The sequence below is a fragment of the Cricetulus griseus genome, chromosome 2 (genome assembly GCF_003668045.3).
Source record: "Cricetulus griseus strain 17A/GY chromosome 2, alternate assembly CriGri-PICRH-1.0, whole genome shotgun sequence".
Lineage (NCBI taxonomy): Eukaryota > Metazoa > Chordata > Mammalia > Rodentia > Cricetidae > Cricetulus > Cricetulus griseus.
In genome coordinates, this window is record NC_048595.1 from 394,197,549 (window position 1) to 394,212,262 (window position 14,714).

Sequence of the window (14,714 nt, forward strand, 5' to 3'; positions counted from 1 at the left end):
AATACTGGGATATAACTTAAGTTTACCATAAAAAGGTCTGGATACTAAATAGTAAACATATGTTTTTCAAATACAAGAAATAATTGCTAAAAACTTTTTTTTGGGGGGTGGGGAGGCGCTAGCAGTGGGGATGACTGAACCCAGGGCATGCCAGCCAAGCAACCCTCAGCCAGAGCAACCAATCTTTTTTTTTAATGAATTAAGAACGTCATTACTTGAATTTCACAGGAGGAACTCCTTAGCACACCAACTTTGCGCACACAATGTAAAAACCCAAATGTTTACAATGGATTGAATAAGTTACTCACTAAGGGAGTAGCCTACAGGGATTTGCAGAGTAAAAAAAAATGAAGCGTTTTCAATCTCTCTGCAGTCCATTACAAAACTCTTTGGAAAACCAATCTCCAGGCAGGTGTGGTGGTGCACACCTTGCATCCAAACAGTCAGGAGACAGAGACAGGTGGATCTCTAGTCTACAGTGAGTTCCAGGCTACAGAATAAGACCCTGTCTCAAAAAAAAAAAAAAAAAAAAAAAAAAAAAAAAAAAACAAATAAAAAAAATTAGAAACCCAATCTCCACACACTCATGACCACTCACTCACACACGTGTAGAAAGCCCTCACTTTTTCAATCTAAAGTAAGCTGATGCTCTGTTTGTTGGTAACACAGGATTATACGGGTCAGCATCCATGCCTTTTGTGTAGCATTCAATTGCTTCATCATATTTTCCTTGTTTGAAGTATTTATTGCCCTGAAAGAAAAGAGAATCAAGCAAAATGGGTTCAATCCAAGATATCTTCCAGAAGAGTGAAAACAGTCAGTATCACACTTCCCCTGACGGTGCCAGACAAAAGGCAGCACTGTTAACTAACCTGAAAGAGAAACAGAGTCTTTCAAAGCCATTGAGGATACAGGGCTGAAAAAACATCCAATATTTTGGACTCTGCTCCCAGGTTGGCTCTTTCTAGGGGCCTAGGGAACAACAGGACACCTCTAAGTGTCCTAAAGCTCCATAAGTCACCTGTTCTCTTGGTCAGAGAGGTCACAGATTTCAGAGTTGGACTCTCAGCAGTTCATTCTACAAAGAGGGTCAATACCAAGAAAAACACCCTCAATGCTTCTAAGAGAAGTCTTGCTGTTCACAAGACCTTGACCTATGCCAAAAGATGCCACAAGTGATAAAGAAGACTAAGAGTCAAGAGACCTAAGTTAAAGAAAAAGGTTGAGTTTTGGCAACCTATATGGTCTTAAACACCCAACAAGAAGTATCGCTAAAAAGTAAAATGACTGGTAATAATTCAAAACAAACAACTTGACTAGACTTTTCAAAGGGACAGACAGTAATTCAGGCCTTACAGATGTCCCCATTAGCCCTAAGTGTAGGCTGCTAGCAGGTAGGACACTCATAGCAACCCTAACAGTAACACAAAGTTACGCTCCATTTCTAATTCATCGGTGGTTACAGCCTTACTTTAAGTTTTGGTTTGTTTCACTATTTCTTTTCTAGGTGCTGTTGATACGCACCAGTGATTATAATCTCAAGTAATTTTCCTTTTATTTCACTTCTTAAAACTGGTCTTATGTTTTGCTATAGTAATAACTATCAACATGTTCTTTTTACAGTCCATGGGCACTCATACTTAAAAGTTAAGATGATAAAATGAGATGTACTACAAAACCTGATTTTAGAGAGCCTGTGCTATTATTAAAAGAGTGTGGTGTGTTCACCTAACAACTGGGACAATATGTCCTAGTCCTCTAAGATTTGCATACCCTAATTAAATCTCTTCCAGATTCTGCCATTACGCGTTAATGATTTACTAACATCACAGTTCTCAGGATAACAGGCCCTGCTATTTTTAGTCCTAACCTTAGGAACAGCAATTCTCTATGTGCTTTATTAGTTATATATAGCTTAGTATCTCAAGTAATGACATCCTCTCCTCCAGACTGTCTTCAAATGACAACCCACCAAGCTATATCCCACTCAGGACAGGTTGAAACTTCTGATCTCTGGATGGGGAAGCTCCATGCCCCTGTTCAGTATCAGAAACACTGAAGATGAAGGAATCAAGTCTCACAGGGGCAAACTGAGGCAGAACAGAAAGACTGGGAAAATTATTGAGACATGGAAAGGAAAAGGAAACTTTCACCCCAGAGTCTCTCATTAAAGCCTCACACACTTGCTGAGAAGCCAAAATTCTAGACAATAAACATCTGTTGTGAAGGCTGCTAACATAAAAATGGTATTCTCTTATGTTAAAATAGCAATGCCTGCACATAGAGCCGGAGTGTGTATGACCTCATTGTCATCTCGTTTAGGTTTCTTAGTAATCCTTCAGAGACACCTTCAAAACCCACCCAACCTCACACCTGACTGCTAGCCCATACCCACGCTGTCTTTCCTTCTGAGCACCCTCCTTAACTCTTCTGCTTAAGCCTGTGTTTAAAATATTTCTATTAAAACCCTCCTCTCCAAAAGAGAAATGAGATACTGAATGTTGCAAAAGTAACCAAAGATGGCCTATTATACACACTACCACCCAACAAGGATGTAGCCAATAACAACTTAAAATGGGAAGATCCCCAAAACCATGCTAAGAATTTTAGAATTCATATAATCTTACACACAGCCTTCCTCTAAGGAATCCAAAACTAACCTAAAGTACCTTTTCTTTTAGAACAAGAGCCTTCTGGGAATCCACTCGAACACCGTCATCTTCTGACTCCGATTCCTGGGACACAGAATCGTGGGTGTTATCTTCTTTGTCAAGTTCATCAAGGATACTGTCCTAAAAACAGAAGCAGAGCAGTGCTCATAATTATGTGGAGTTAAGAAAGCCGATTCCCTTCAACAGATGGAGGGACTTACATGAACATAAATGAAAGCCAAACAATCTCCTACAGTTAAGATAACAAGCAGAGGGGCTGCAGCAATGCTCAGCAGCTAAGAGACAGCCCATATCCACCTGAACTGCAGCTCCAGGGGATCTGACACTTCTGGTCTCCAAGGGTACCTGTACTTGTGTGCACATACACACTGTTAGTATTCAGTCATCTGTACTGGCCTGTTCTTGGGGTTCTGACAGGATACACGCTCAGCTGCAGCTACTAAGAGCAACACCTGTGCTTCTTAAATTACAACACACACATGCAGACACACATACCTACACATACTAAAGTAAAAACAAATTTACACACACACACACACACACACACACACACACACACACACACACACACACACACAATCAACTTTGAGCCAGGCATGGTGGCACACACCTTTAATTCCATCACTCAGGTGACAGAGGCAAGTGGATCTCTGAGTTTGAGGCCAGCCTGGCCCACAGAGTTTCAGGACATTCAGGATATACAGAGAAAAAAGAAGCTACTCACTTAAGATTGGGAACTTATGTGCAATATACTTTAGTAAATATGTTAAACAGAGAAATACAAAGGCAATAAACATAAAATTAATAGCAGTTACTGTCTCTACATATGTGAGAAGAAACTGGCAATAGAGCCTCACAGCACTGGAAAAGTCTCCTTTAGACTGTGAGCTCATATGTTAATTTCATTATTGTACTCTAGAACATGTATCTCCAGATATTTTTTCAAAGGAATAAATAGTATATAATATGTGCTATTTATCCCAAGCTAGATTCAAATTCCTGGCAATCCACCTGCTGCAACCTCCCATGTGCTGGATACAGCCATGCAACATCAGGTCTAGCTCTTACATAATACCATTTTTTAAGGATTTAATTATTTTAGTGTGTGTGTGTATGTACACACATATGTATCACATGTGTGCAGATGTCTGTGGAGACAAGAAGACAGAATCAGAACCCCTGGAACTGGAATTATGGGCAGTTGGGAGTTGCCAGTAAGTGCTAGAAACTGAATCCAAGTCTTCCGCAAGTACCCTTGATAGCTGAGCCATTCCCTAGCTCCTAATTTTTGAAAGACCATATTGTGAGTGACTGTCTGCCAAGCCAAGCAACCACATTTCTGGGAGCTCAGCTGCACCCCTGACACACAGAAGATCACCCAGTGTGGTTAGCTGATGATTTACACCATATCATCTCCATGGACTAGAGTAGGCGATTCTCACCTGAGTATCCAAGTCTGCCCATGGCCTGGGGAAGGGACAAGAGTATACAAAGGTAGGGGAAGACTACAGGGGCGCTCCATCTATGTAGCTGGGGGGACACCCTCACCCTTGCTAGGTAGGGCTTCCCAGGTGCAGATGGTCTGGGGAGGAGTATCTACAGCCCTAAAGTAATTCTTCATCTAGACTCTGTAAGAAAACCCATACATTCATGGATCCCACAGAGCAATCATTGGCAGAATTGTGCCTCAGTCTGTCATTTGGACCTTAGGAAGAAAAGCAGACAATATTTTATATCTCTTCCAGAAAAGGAATTTTAACAACAGACTAAATAAATCTTTTTAAAAATAGAGAAAAGACCAAGCATGGTAGTATATGCCTTTAAACCCAGTACTTAGGAGAAAGCAGCAGGCAGATCTCTGTGAGTTCAAGGTTAGCCTGGTCTAAAAGAAATGAAAGAAAAGAGAAAAAATAAAAGGCAAGCAAGAAAATAAATAAATGGGGCTAGAGAGATGGTTCAACCATTTAGAGTGCTTGCTGCTCCTTCCTGCAGAGGAACCAGGTTATTTCCCAGCACCCACCGCTCCGAACCACACCTCTGGTTCCAGAAGATCTGACTCTCTTCTGGTCCCTGTACACTTAGAGACATGAGAACACTCATACACAAAAAACTAAGTAAATATTCCAAAAAACAAAATACCAAAAAAAAAAAAAAAATGTATATTCTAAATTGCGTTGTCATTTCTCTCCCTCAAAATCCACACTTCTAACCATATTACTTTAGGAAGTGTGAGTCCAGAATAAGGTGGGCCAACTGGCTAATAGGTTCCCTTCCACAGACTAACGTGCTGGTACCTATCTGGACCCTTGGGAAAGGTTGAGGCCAAGCGTGTCTAACCACCATGAGTGTCATATATGGGAAATGGGACACACAGAGCACACAGTAGCTATCTACCTAGGAAAGTAAAGCCCTACAATGGCCTACTTGTGCTGGTCAGCTGTCAGGTTGACACAGGCTGGGGTCATCTAGATAGAAGGAACTTCATTTGAGAAAATGTCTCCATCTGATTGGCCTGTAGGCAATCCTGTGGGGTAATCTCTTTTTATTAATGTCAGAAGGCCTAGCCCACCATAGGCAGAACCACTCCTTGGCAGGTGGTTCAAGGTGTTTAAGGAAACAGGCTGAGCAAGCTATGGAGAGTAAGTCAGTAAGCATTGTTCCTCTACGCTTCAGTTCCTGCCTCCAGGTTCCTGTTTGAGTTTCTGCCCTGGCGCCCTTTGATGGCGCACTTTAATCTCTAAGATGTAACAAGCCAGTTCCTCCTTGAACAGCTTTTGGTCAGTGTTTCATTAATGGAGAAGAAAATCAGGACACCTACTTGGAGCTGACGTAGTAGTATGGATCTGTCTATGATGTGACTTGGCAGTCCTAAGGCTAAGGCGAGAGAATCCCAAGTTCAAAGCTAGCCTGAACTATATATGAACTGCTTCCCCACCACAAAGAGACAGAGAGAGAGAGAGAGAGAGACAGAGACAGAGAGACAGAGAGAGAAGCAGATGATACAGGCACTATTATTTTTCACATCATCTGTGACTAGTAGCTACACCAAGAAATGTTTATCTAATTACTAAGAAGTATACAACTAGATAAACTTACCACATCAAGTTTTGCCCAAGCATCATAATCGTAAGACTTTATTCTGTTTTTTGTGTTTTCCTCTTTGGTTTTCTTGGAAGAATCTTTAGCTTTGCCTTTCTTCTTTTTCCTAAAATTCCCATTTCGAATAGGAGGTAAATTCTAGACAGGAGAAAGAAAAAAGTTTTGAGCAAAAAAGCTTTGAGCACTTTGAAACTTTACTCTGTTACTTTTGTATACTAACATACGAAATTATCATTAAATGATATATTCTTTTTTCCTTTTGGTTTATTGAGACAGGGTTTCTCTGGCTGTCCTGTAACTCACTCTGCAGACTAAGCTGGCCTCCAACTCAGAGATCCGTTTGCCTCTGCCTCCTAAATTCTGGGATTACCATGCCTGGCACTAAATGGCATTTTCAAATAAGAATTTTTTTTTTCAGTTTAATTTTCAAGTGCTTCATTGGGAACTGGAGAAATGGCTCAGTGGGTAAGAGCACTTGCCATACAAGCAAAAGGACCTGAGTCTAAATCCCCAGCCCCCAGGTAAGAGAGGTGTGACCAGGTATGCCTGTAATCCCAGTACGACACAGAGTCAAGCAGATTCCAGGAGCTCTCAGACCAGTCAGCCTAGCCACTCCGGCACAGGGAATGTCAGAGTCACTGGAAGATCTTGACTCCAAATACAAGGTGCTGAAGATAGAAGAAGGTATCTCAACATTCACCACATTCACACATGCAAGAGTGCACACGCGTGGACACACGCCACATATACACCATACCCCACCACACACCCACACACCACACATGCTTGAGAAGGAAAAAAACAGCAGTGATTATAAGTTCAACTCATTATTTGATGAATGTTGCAGATTGTTCAATCACAAAAATACTAACTTGAAATCCAAATTATGTTGTTAAATTTACAATTCTAAACTCAAATTTCAAAAACTCACTGATTCTCAATTAGTATGTATGATAAATGAACACAAGTTCAAAAGCAACCTGACATGCCTCCAATTACTACACAAATCATGAAAACCTCGTCAGATATAAACACACTGGCTTAATATGAATAGCTCAACCTAGCTAGACGTGGTGGCATGTACCTTTAGTCCCTGCATTCAGGAAGCAGAGGCAGGTGGATCTTTGTGAGTTCAAGGCCAGCCTAGTCTACACAATGAGTTCCAGGACAGCTAGGACAACATGAAATCTCTGTCTCAAATAAATAAATAAAAATATAAAAAACAACAACAACAAAAGTATCACAAGACCATTCTTTCAAAAAACACCAAGACTTAGAATATCTTATGATAGTTAACACATTATAACTAAACTTGGTAAGAAGCAATGTTAACAGTGACATAAACCACCAGATCTCAGCATTTTTATGTTTTTGTTAGCAAGATCTCATGTAGCCAGGCTAGACTCAAACTCTCTACATAGCCAAGGAGTACCTTAAACTCTTGAGCCTTCTTCTGCCTACTGAGTACTACTATTACAGGAAATTCCAAGCTTTTCACAACACATTCTACAAGGTCATAACTTATTTTAAAATACGTTTCTGGATCAATAACACGCTCGGCAGGTAAAATGCTTGCTGTGAGCTTGATGACTCAAGTTCGACTCCTGGAAACTACGGAGAGAACCACTCCAGGGAACTGTCCTTTGACTTCTAATCACGCCTGTGGCATGCTGGCACATGTGCATGCACACACACAGTCTACACACACTAACAACAAATTATCAGAAACCTTCATCTACCTCTTCAGGAACACCACTTTGTCTTCTTAGTTCCATGTCCTTTTGTTTAATGTCATTTTCCCAGTGCTCTAAGTCCCTCATGAAGTCCTGCAATTCCTCTGCATTCTGCTTCACTTGTAGTTGTAATTCAATCGCCTTACTTGTTGAAGTCATTCTGACCTGCAAAGTTTTAAGTGCACAACCTCTGTTAAGAATTAGAATGGCAGGTGCTTAAATTTACAGTGGGAACACATCCCCATAACCACCATAATCCACCATAACCATTAAATAGAAAACTGCATTTAAACCTGGTACATGCCTATGAGGCCAACCCTCAGAAGACTGAGGCAGTAGTATCAAAGGTTCGGGTCAGCCTGAGGTGTTCAGCAAGGCCCCAGGGAGAATTAAACATGCCTACCCTTCTACATGCAATGACATAGGGCACTGCCAAGTGTCAGCTGTTCACTATGGTGATGGCGTGGCATAAGTAAACATAAATCAGAGGGCAAAACAGTAGAGTCAACCAAGTGTTCAAACCTCAGCTGGGCTTCAAAAGTAGGCCAGCCAAATGAGTAACAGGAAGGAAAAGGCTGCAGAGAGAATGAAGAGGTTACAAGTAGACATGGGACAGATCCTCAAGTGCCAGGCCAGAGGGTGTTACATACATTCTAAAGCCACATAAAGGCATTGATGGGTAAAATAAAAATTCTTGATGACTGTTTAAGTTGAGAAGTTAGTTAAGTAGAGAAAGATTTAAAATGATATTCTAGATTTCTGATTGGTAGAAACTGGTAATGTCATATTGAGTCAACAAATGACATTTTGAGGGACTGGCAAGATGGCTCAGTGACTGAAATGCTTGCCACTCAAGCCTGACAACTTAAGTCCAATTCCCAGTACCCACATAAAGGTGCAAAGGGAAACTGACTCCAAAGGTGTCCTCTGACATGTGCACCATGGCACAGGCATTCACCATCACACATCAAATACACACAGTAAAAACAAATCAAATTTTTGAAAAATGCAATTTTACCAGGAAAAAGACTTACATGGAGGGGGAACAAATGAATAATAGAATGCTTTTAGTTTGGAATACTGAATGTGAGTCCTTAGGGGCCATCAGAAGATAGCTAGTATGTAGACAAAGAACTAGAAATGTGGGTGACAGCAGCATTATTTTTTGCTTTTTCAAGACTGGGTTTCTCTGTGTAACAGTTCTGGCTGTCCTGGAACTCAATTTGTAGACCAGGCTGGCTTCAAAGTCACAGAGATCCACCTGCCTCTGCCTACCAGTGCTGAGATTAAAGGCATGCATCACCACCCCTGGTGACACCAGCATTAATAAAGGTAGAAATTCATCATGTGTTTGAACATGGTTAGCTATAGTAACTAATGGAATACTTAGGGAACAGGAAGCTGGGCAGAGCCTGAAGAACAGTAATACTTAGGGAACAGAAAGAGATGACAACATCAGAAAAACTAGGCATCAGTACCTTGGGAGCTGGGAGGAGAAGAGAGCACTGTCACCAAAGATCTGAGGAAATCAGTGCCAAATACCACAGGATCATACAGAAAAGAAAGTGCATTACACTAGGTCTTATAAAGAATGAGAATATACATAGGATTTTTTTAAGGGTAGGAATTAAATAAATTATATTGTTTGGGACTAGGGAAACTTTGTGTTTAGTAATGTTAAGACTGGATCCATTGAAGGCACATGAAGGCTATAGCTAGGCACAGTTGGTCACTGCTTTTGATTCCAGCTCTTCAGGAGGTAGAGGGTGCATCATTACAAACTAAGGTCAACAGGAAAACTTAACTAAGAATAATTTTTAAAGGGTTAGGATATAGCATTTACCCAACATGGGAAAAAGATGTTGAGTTCAACCCTGAAGACTGCAGATAGATAGACAGACAGACAGACAGACAGACAGACAGACAGACAGACGGACAGACAGGAAAAGGGATAAAGTGATAAGACTAGGTACCCTATCGTGGAGAAACTATGGGGGTGGGGAGGTTATAACAGCTCCCCCTGACTGATTTAGGTGCAAATGGATCTTCTGACTCAGCCTACACAACACAGTTTAAGCGTCAATCAGTGGCCATACTTTGTGAAAAGCGCATGCATTTCATTCATAAACAAAACTAATATAATGGTTTGCTGGAGACAAACCAGTACAAACGGAGAGGCAGCCGGTTCGAGGCCAGCCTGGTCTACTACAAAGAGAATGGCAGGACAGCCCGGTGCTACAGAGAAAACCAAAAAGACCATGAAATGCTGTAGGGTCGAAAGCTCTACCGGCCCCGCGGGCCCTACAGCAGCCGGGGCTACAGACGAGCAACCAGAAACTTCCAGCGCCTAGGGAAACGCCTTCACACCCGGTATCCAAGCAGCAAACCCCGCACAGCCCGGCCAACAGGAGGCGGCCGGTGCGCGGCGCTCTCCGGACGGTGGCTCCGCGGCTCCCACCACCGCAGACCGCCGAGACGAGCCGGGACGGAGAACCAGCCCGAACGCGCAGGCCTGGGCGGCGCGCGGAGAGCCCACTCAGGAACCGGCCGCACTGCCCGGCCACCGCCGCCTACTCCCGGCCAGGCCCGGCCCGGCCCGCGCTCCCGCCCGGCACCCCAGCGCCCCTGCAGCCAGCGGTATCGGGAAAGCGTGCTCACCCACCCGGGCCGTCACCACACACCGCCGCCAGGGAGACGCGCGGCGTCAGACGCCGCCTCCGGAGTCCGGAGTCTTCCCACAAGGCCCTGCGCGTCGCCCGCGCGTGCGCAGAAGGTTCAGTTCCCGCGCCGGGCTTGCCTAGATCCGCTCGGTAGCTTCAGCTACAGACTTTTTTTTTTTTTCTGCCTGCATGTCTACCTGCAGGCCAGAAGAGGGCACCAGATCTCGTTACAGATGGTTGTGAGCCACCATGTGACTGCTAGGAATTGAACTGAGGACCTCTGGAAGTGCTCTTAACCGCGGAGCCATCTCTCCAGCCCCCTGACTGAGTCTGTAAGCTAAGCGTGAGAACCCCGAAAGTGTGCCCATCCTGACATATTCCGCGCCCCCCCCCAACAATAAGGCCTTTAACTTCCCTCGATTGTGTCTCTGAGAGCTGCCTTGCTCTTGGCTAGCGAGATGCTTGTGGCCTCTGTATGAGGATCATAGGAGAAAGTTACTGTTGCTTCTAAGAACTGTCTACACTGGTAACCCTGCTGTTCCCCCTCTAAGGCTTGCATTTGGCTGCTTGTCTTCCTTGTACATTTTGCTGGTAACCTTTTTCCTTCTCTGAGAATATCTGTGGATCCCAGGTCTTTAGATAGACCCTGACTTATCTAAAACATAGAATTTGAAACCTGTACTGCTCGCTTCTGCCTCCTTTGTGAGTGAATTTTTCCTGCTGTAACAACTCTAAAGTTGTATGATGAAACACATGTAATTTTTAAAAGTCCACAAACACAAACCATTTTTTCAAATTGAATCCACTGTATCATCCCCAAGTTAAGATCAGTTAGTTATTCACAAATTTGACAACTTTAGAATCATCCAAGGAGGCAGTGTGTGTGTGTGTGTGAGGGGGGGTGTCCCACACATGCCCTCATGCTGATTTATGACTCTTACCCTAGATGTTTCACATAATCAGAAATCCAACCTCAGCATCAGATATTTCCAAAGTATGAGATACAGCTAGCTGTGCAGTTCAATCGGAGAGCCACTAACCCAGGCTCCAGTCAATGATCATTAGAACCATTCTTCCACTTTGTGATTGTTTATTTTAAATTCATTTAAAAGTAAATAAAGATCAGAGGCTGGAGAGATGTCTCTATGGTTAAGAATGCTATCTGGTGGTTGGAGAGATGGCTCAGTGGTTAAGAGTCCTGTCTGCTCTTCCTAAAGGACCCTGGTTCAATTCCCAGCACCCACATGGCAGCTCACACCTCTCTGTAACTCCAGTTCCAGGGAATCTGATGCCCTCTTCTGGCCTCCATCAGCACCAGGCATGCACCTGGTATACCTACATACGGGTAAGCATGTGTGTACACATAAAAATAAATATTTATAAAAATAGAGCATTAAAGATTCTGTTGATGGTATTGTGTAAATAAACTGGCTATTAGCAAAGTGTGACCAAGACTGGCCTTGAACTCATAGTTCTCCTGCCTCTTCAGCATATCCTACTGTGTGTACAACACCACAACAAGCAGGAGCCATAGTAGGGAAAACTAGCTTTTAAAACAATCTTAGTGTGCCTGGAATGATGGTACACCTATCATCTTAGCATTTGGGAGGCAGAAGCAAGTGGATCTCTATGAGTTCAGAGTCTACATAGCAAATTCCAGGTCAACCAGAGCCTTGTGGTGATACCCAGCCTAAAAAATAAAAATAGAGCTAGAGAGATGGCTTAGCAGTTAAGAGTGCTGGCTGTTCTTCCAGAGGATCTGGAATTGATTCCCATAGGTGACTCACAACTGTAACTCTGATTCCTGGAGAACCAACATCCTGGGTACCAGGCACACACATCATACACAGACATACATGTAAGCAAAATGCTGATATGCATAAAATTAAAAATATTTGTAAAAATTAAAAAATCACAGGGCTGAAGAAATGGCTCAGAGGTTAAGAGCACTGATTGCTCTTCCAGAGGTCCTGAATTCAATTCCCAGTAACCACATGGTGGCTCACAACCATCTATAGTGAGATCTGGTGCCCTCTTCTGCCCTTCAGGCATACATGGAGATAGCACTCCGACCAAAAATAACTAATTAATTAAAAATAAATAAAAACTTTAAATAATCTTTATATGTTTAAATTAATAATGAATCTATTTAAAATAGATATTGGTGTTCATTTTTAAGATTTATTTATTTACTATGTATACAGTGTTCTGCCTGCCTGCACACCAGAAGAGGTCAGCAGATCTCACTATAGATGGTTGTGAGCCACCTTGTGGGTGCTGGGAATTGAACTCAGGACCTTTGGAAGAGCAGCCAGTGCTCTTAACCTCTGAGCCATCTCTCCAGCCTGATATCAGTGTTCTTAGGAAAGCAACTGTATTTGTTTTATTAATTTTGGGCAGTCGATTAAAGTCGACAACAGGGCCAGTCAGTTGCTCCAGGAAAATTCCATAGCAATCTCCCCTTCTTCTCCTCCCCCCCTTGTGGAATATTAGCTTAAGATGTGTTACATTTGTTTATGCTGTGGACTATTTGTTTAGTGATGCAAAGATACGTTGCATTCTTTTATGCTGCATTTTTTATGCTGCAGGCAAAGTAACACTGTAAAGCTGTGTTACTTTGCCTGCCTAAAACACCTGATTGCTCTAATAAAGAGCTGAATAGCCAATAGCAAGACAGGAGAGAGAGGATAGGCAAGGCTGGCATACAGAGATAATAAATAGGAGAGAAGAAAAGGGGAGAAACGAGAAAAGGAGGAGAGGAAGATGCCAGGGGCCAGCCACAGAGTAAGAAGTAAAGAAAGGCATATAGAATAAAGAAAGGTAAAAGCCCAGAGGCAAAAGGTAGACAGGATAATTTAAGTTAGCAAAGCTGGCTAGAAACAAGCTAAGCTGACAAGTTGGGCATTCATAAGTAAGAATAAGTCTCTGTGTACTTATTTGGGAGCTGTGTAGTGAGTCCCAAAAGAGTAAGAAAAATCAACAACACCCCCCTCCATGTATGTGCTGAATACTATCAAAAGGAGAAACACTAATTGTAACTGAATGATCTCCATGGTCATTGCTTCCTAATTTTGAGGCACCATTGTCCCACTATGACAGACATGACCAGTTTCTCTTTAGATGGCATGCCTGTCCACTTCTATTTACTATCTTTAAATGGGCTTCTATAAAACTGGAAAACTGAGTCTTTTTTTATTTATTTATTTTTCTGTGAATGAACTCCAGTCATCTCAATTGAATTTATTGTTAATCTCTAAATAGTTATTTTCAAAGAAACAATCTCTATATGTGCTTTATATGTTGAAATTGTAATGGTCAGTGGAAATAAGCATACATTTATTACTGCAAAGGTGAAATGCTGCAATGACTATTGCAAATGCTATTAATTTCGTATCCCAATAATTGAGCTCTTTCAGTTAAGCATGGAAGGATTCTACAACCATTATGAGTCTTAAGAAAGGGGTTATTAAGCCAGGCAGTGGTAGAGCATGCTTTTAATCCCAGCACTCTGGAGGCAGAGGCAGGTGGATCTCTGTGAGTTCAAGACCAGCCTGGTCTACAGAGTGAGTTCCAGGACAGCCAGGACTGGCTTTAAACAAAGAAACCCTGGCTTGAAAAACAAGCAAACCAAAAAAAAAGTGTTATTAATTAAGTAACTTCTTTGTTGGTTGTTTTTTTTTAATTTTTATTTTCATTTGTTTCTTTTTCAGGACACTATGTAACCCAGGCTTGCCTGAAACTTACTCTCTATCCAGACAAATCTTAAACTCAGGATCTTCCTACATCATTGATGCACATACATGGCATTCGCTCACACAGACTCTGGCCTCCCAAGTACTAGCTAGGGCTGTAGGGATGAAACACCCATGTTTACAAAGACGTGTGAGCCTTGGGACTCTGTATACCACTCAGTTGTGTGTGAAAGAAAGCCTGAAGTCAAAGTACCTTAAACACAACAGGAGCTATTTCTCTCTTACTTTTTAAAAACATTTATTTTCCAATGTCTGTATTGAGTGCCTGCATGTATATATGTGTGCCATATGAATGTCTGGTGCCTGTGGAGGCCAGAAAAGGGTATCAGATCCCACTGGAACTGGAGTTACAGTGCTTATGAGTCATCTGGTGTGGGTGCTGAACCCAGGACCTCTGCAAGAGCAGCAAGTATTCTTGACTGATGAGCCAGCTCTTCAGCTCTGCTATTTCTCTTTTATATAAGACCAAGTATAAACAATCCAAGACTGGTATGACAACCAGTGTGAGACATAGAGTCCTACTAAATCCCTGCTCTCTAGTGAGCACACAGCTTTTTCTCACAGTACAATCTCAAGCTCCACAATATTGTCTACAAATCAAGCAAGCAGGAAGGGATAAAAATAATAATACAACCCTCTGTTTTCTAACAGTGCATCCATAGGTGATGGACAGATGGCTTAGCAGTTAAGAATGCTTACTGCTTGTGGTGGCTTGAAAGAAAATGCCCCCCCCAAAAGGAGTGGCACTATTAGGAGTTGTGGCTTTGTTGGAGTAGGTATGGCCCATTGGAGGAAGTA

At 42.3% G+C, this 14,714-nt stretch overlaps 1 protein-coding gene across 2 annotated transcripts in view; it reads right to left on the reverse strand.

The window, feature by feature from the left end:
- The window catches only part of Rpap3 (RNA polymerase II associated protein 3), a 29,813-nt gene extending 19,532 nt beyond the window's left edge, over window positions 1-10,281 (reverse strand). The window contains exons 1-5 of one of the 2 annotated variants that reach the window (XM_027396409.2): window positions 10,163-10,249; window positions 7,511-7,669; window positions 5,769-5,909; window positions 2,670-2,792; window positions 624-751 (exon numbers count right to left, since the gene is read on the reverse strand). In XM_027396409.2, the coding sequence (XP_027252210.1) occupies window positions 624-751; window positions 2,670-2,792; window positions 5,769-5,909; window positions 7,511-7,663 (545 nt within the window). In that variant the 5' untranslated portion in view covers window positions 7,664-7,669; window positions 10,163-10,249. Of the gene's footprint in view, window positions 1-623; window positions 752-2,669; window positions 2,793-5,768; window positions 5,910-7,510; window positions 7,670-10,162 lie in introns of both variants that reach the window. The other variant, XM_027396408.2, reaches the window with a different exon arrangement.
- Window positions 10,282-14,714: the final 4,433 nt, after the last annotated feature.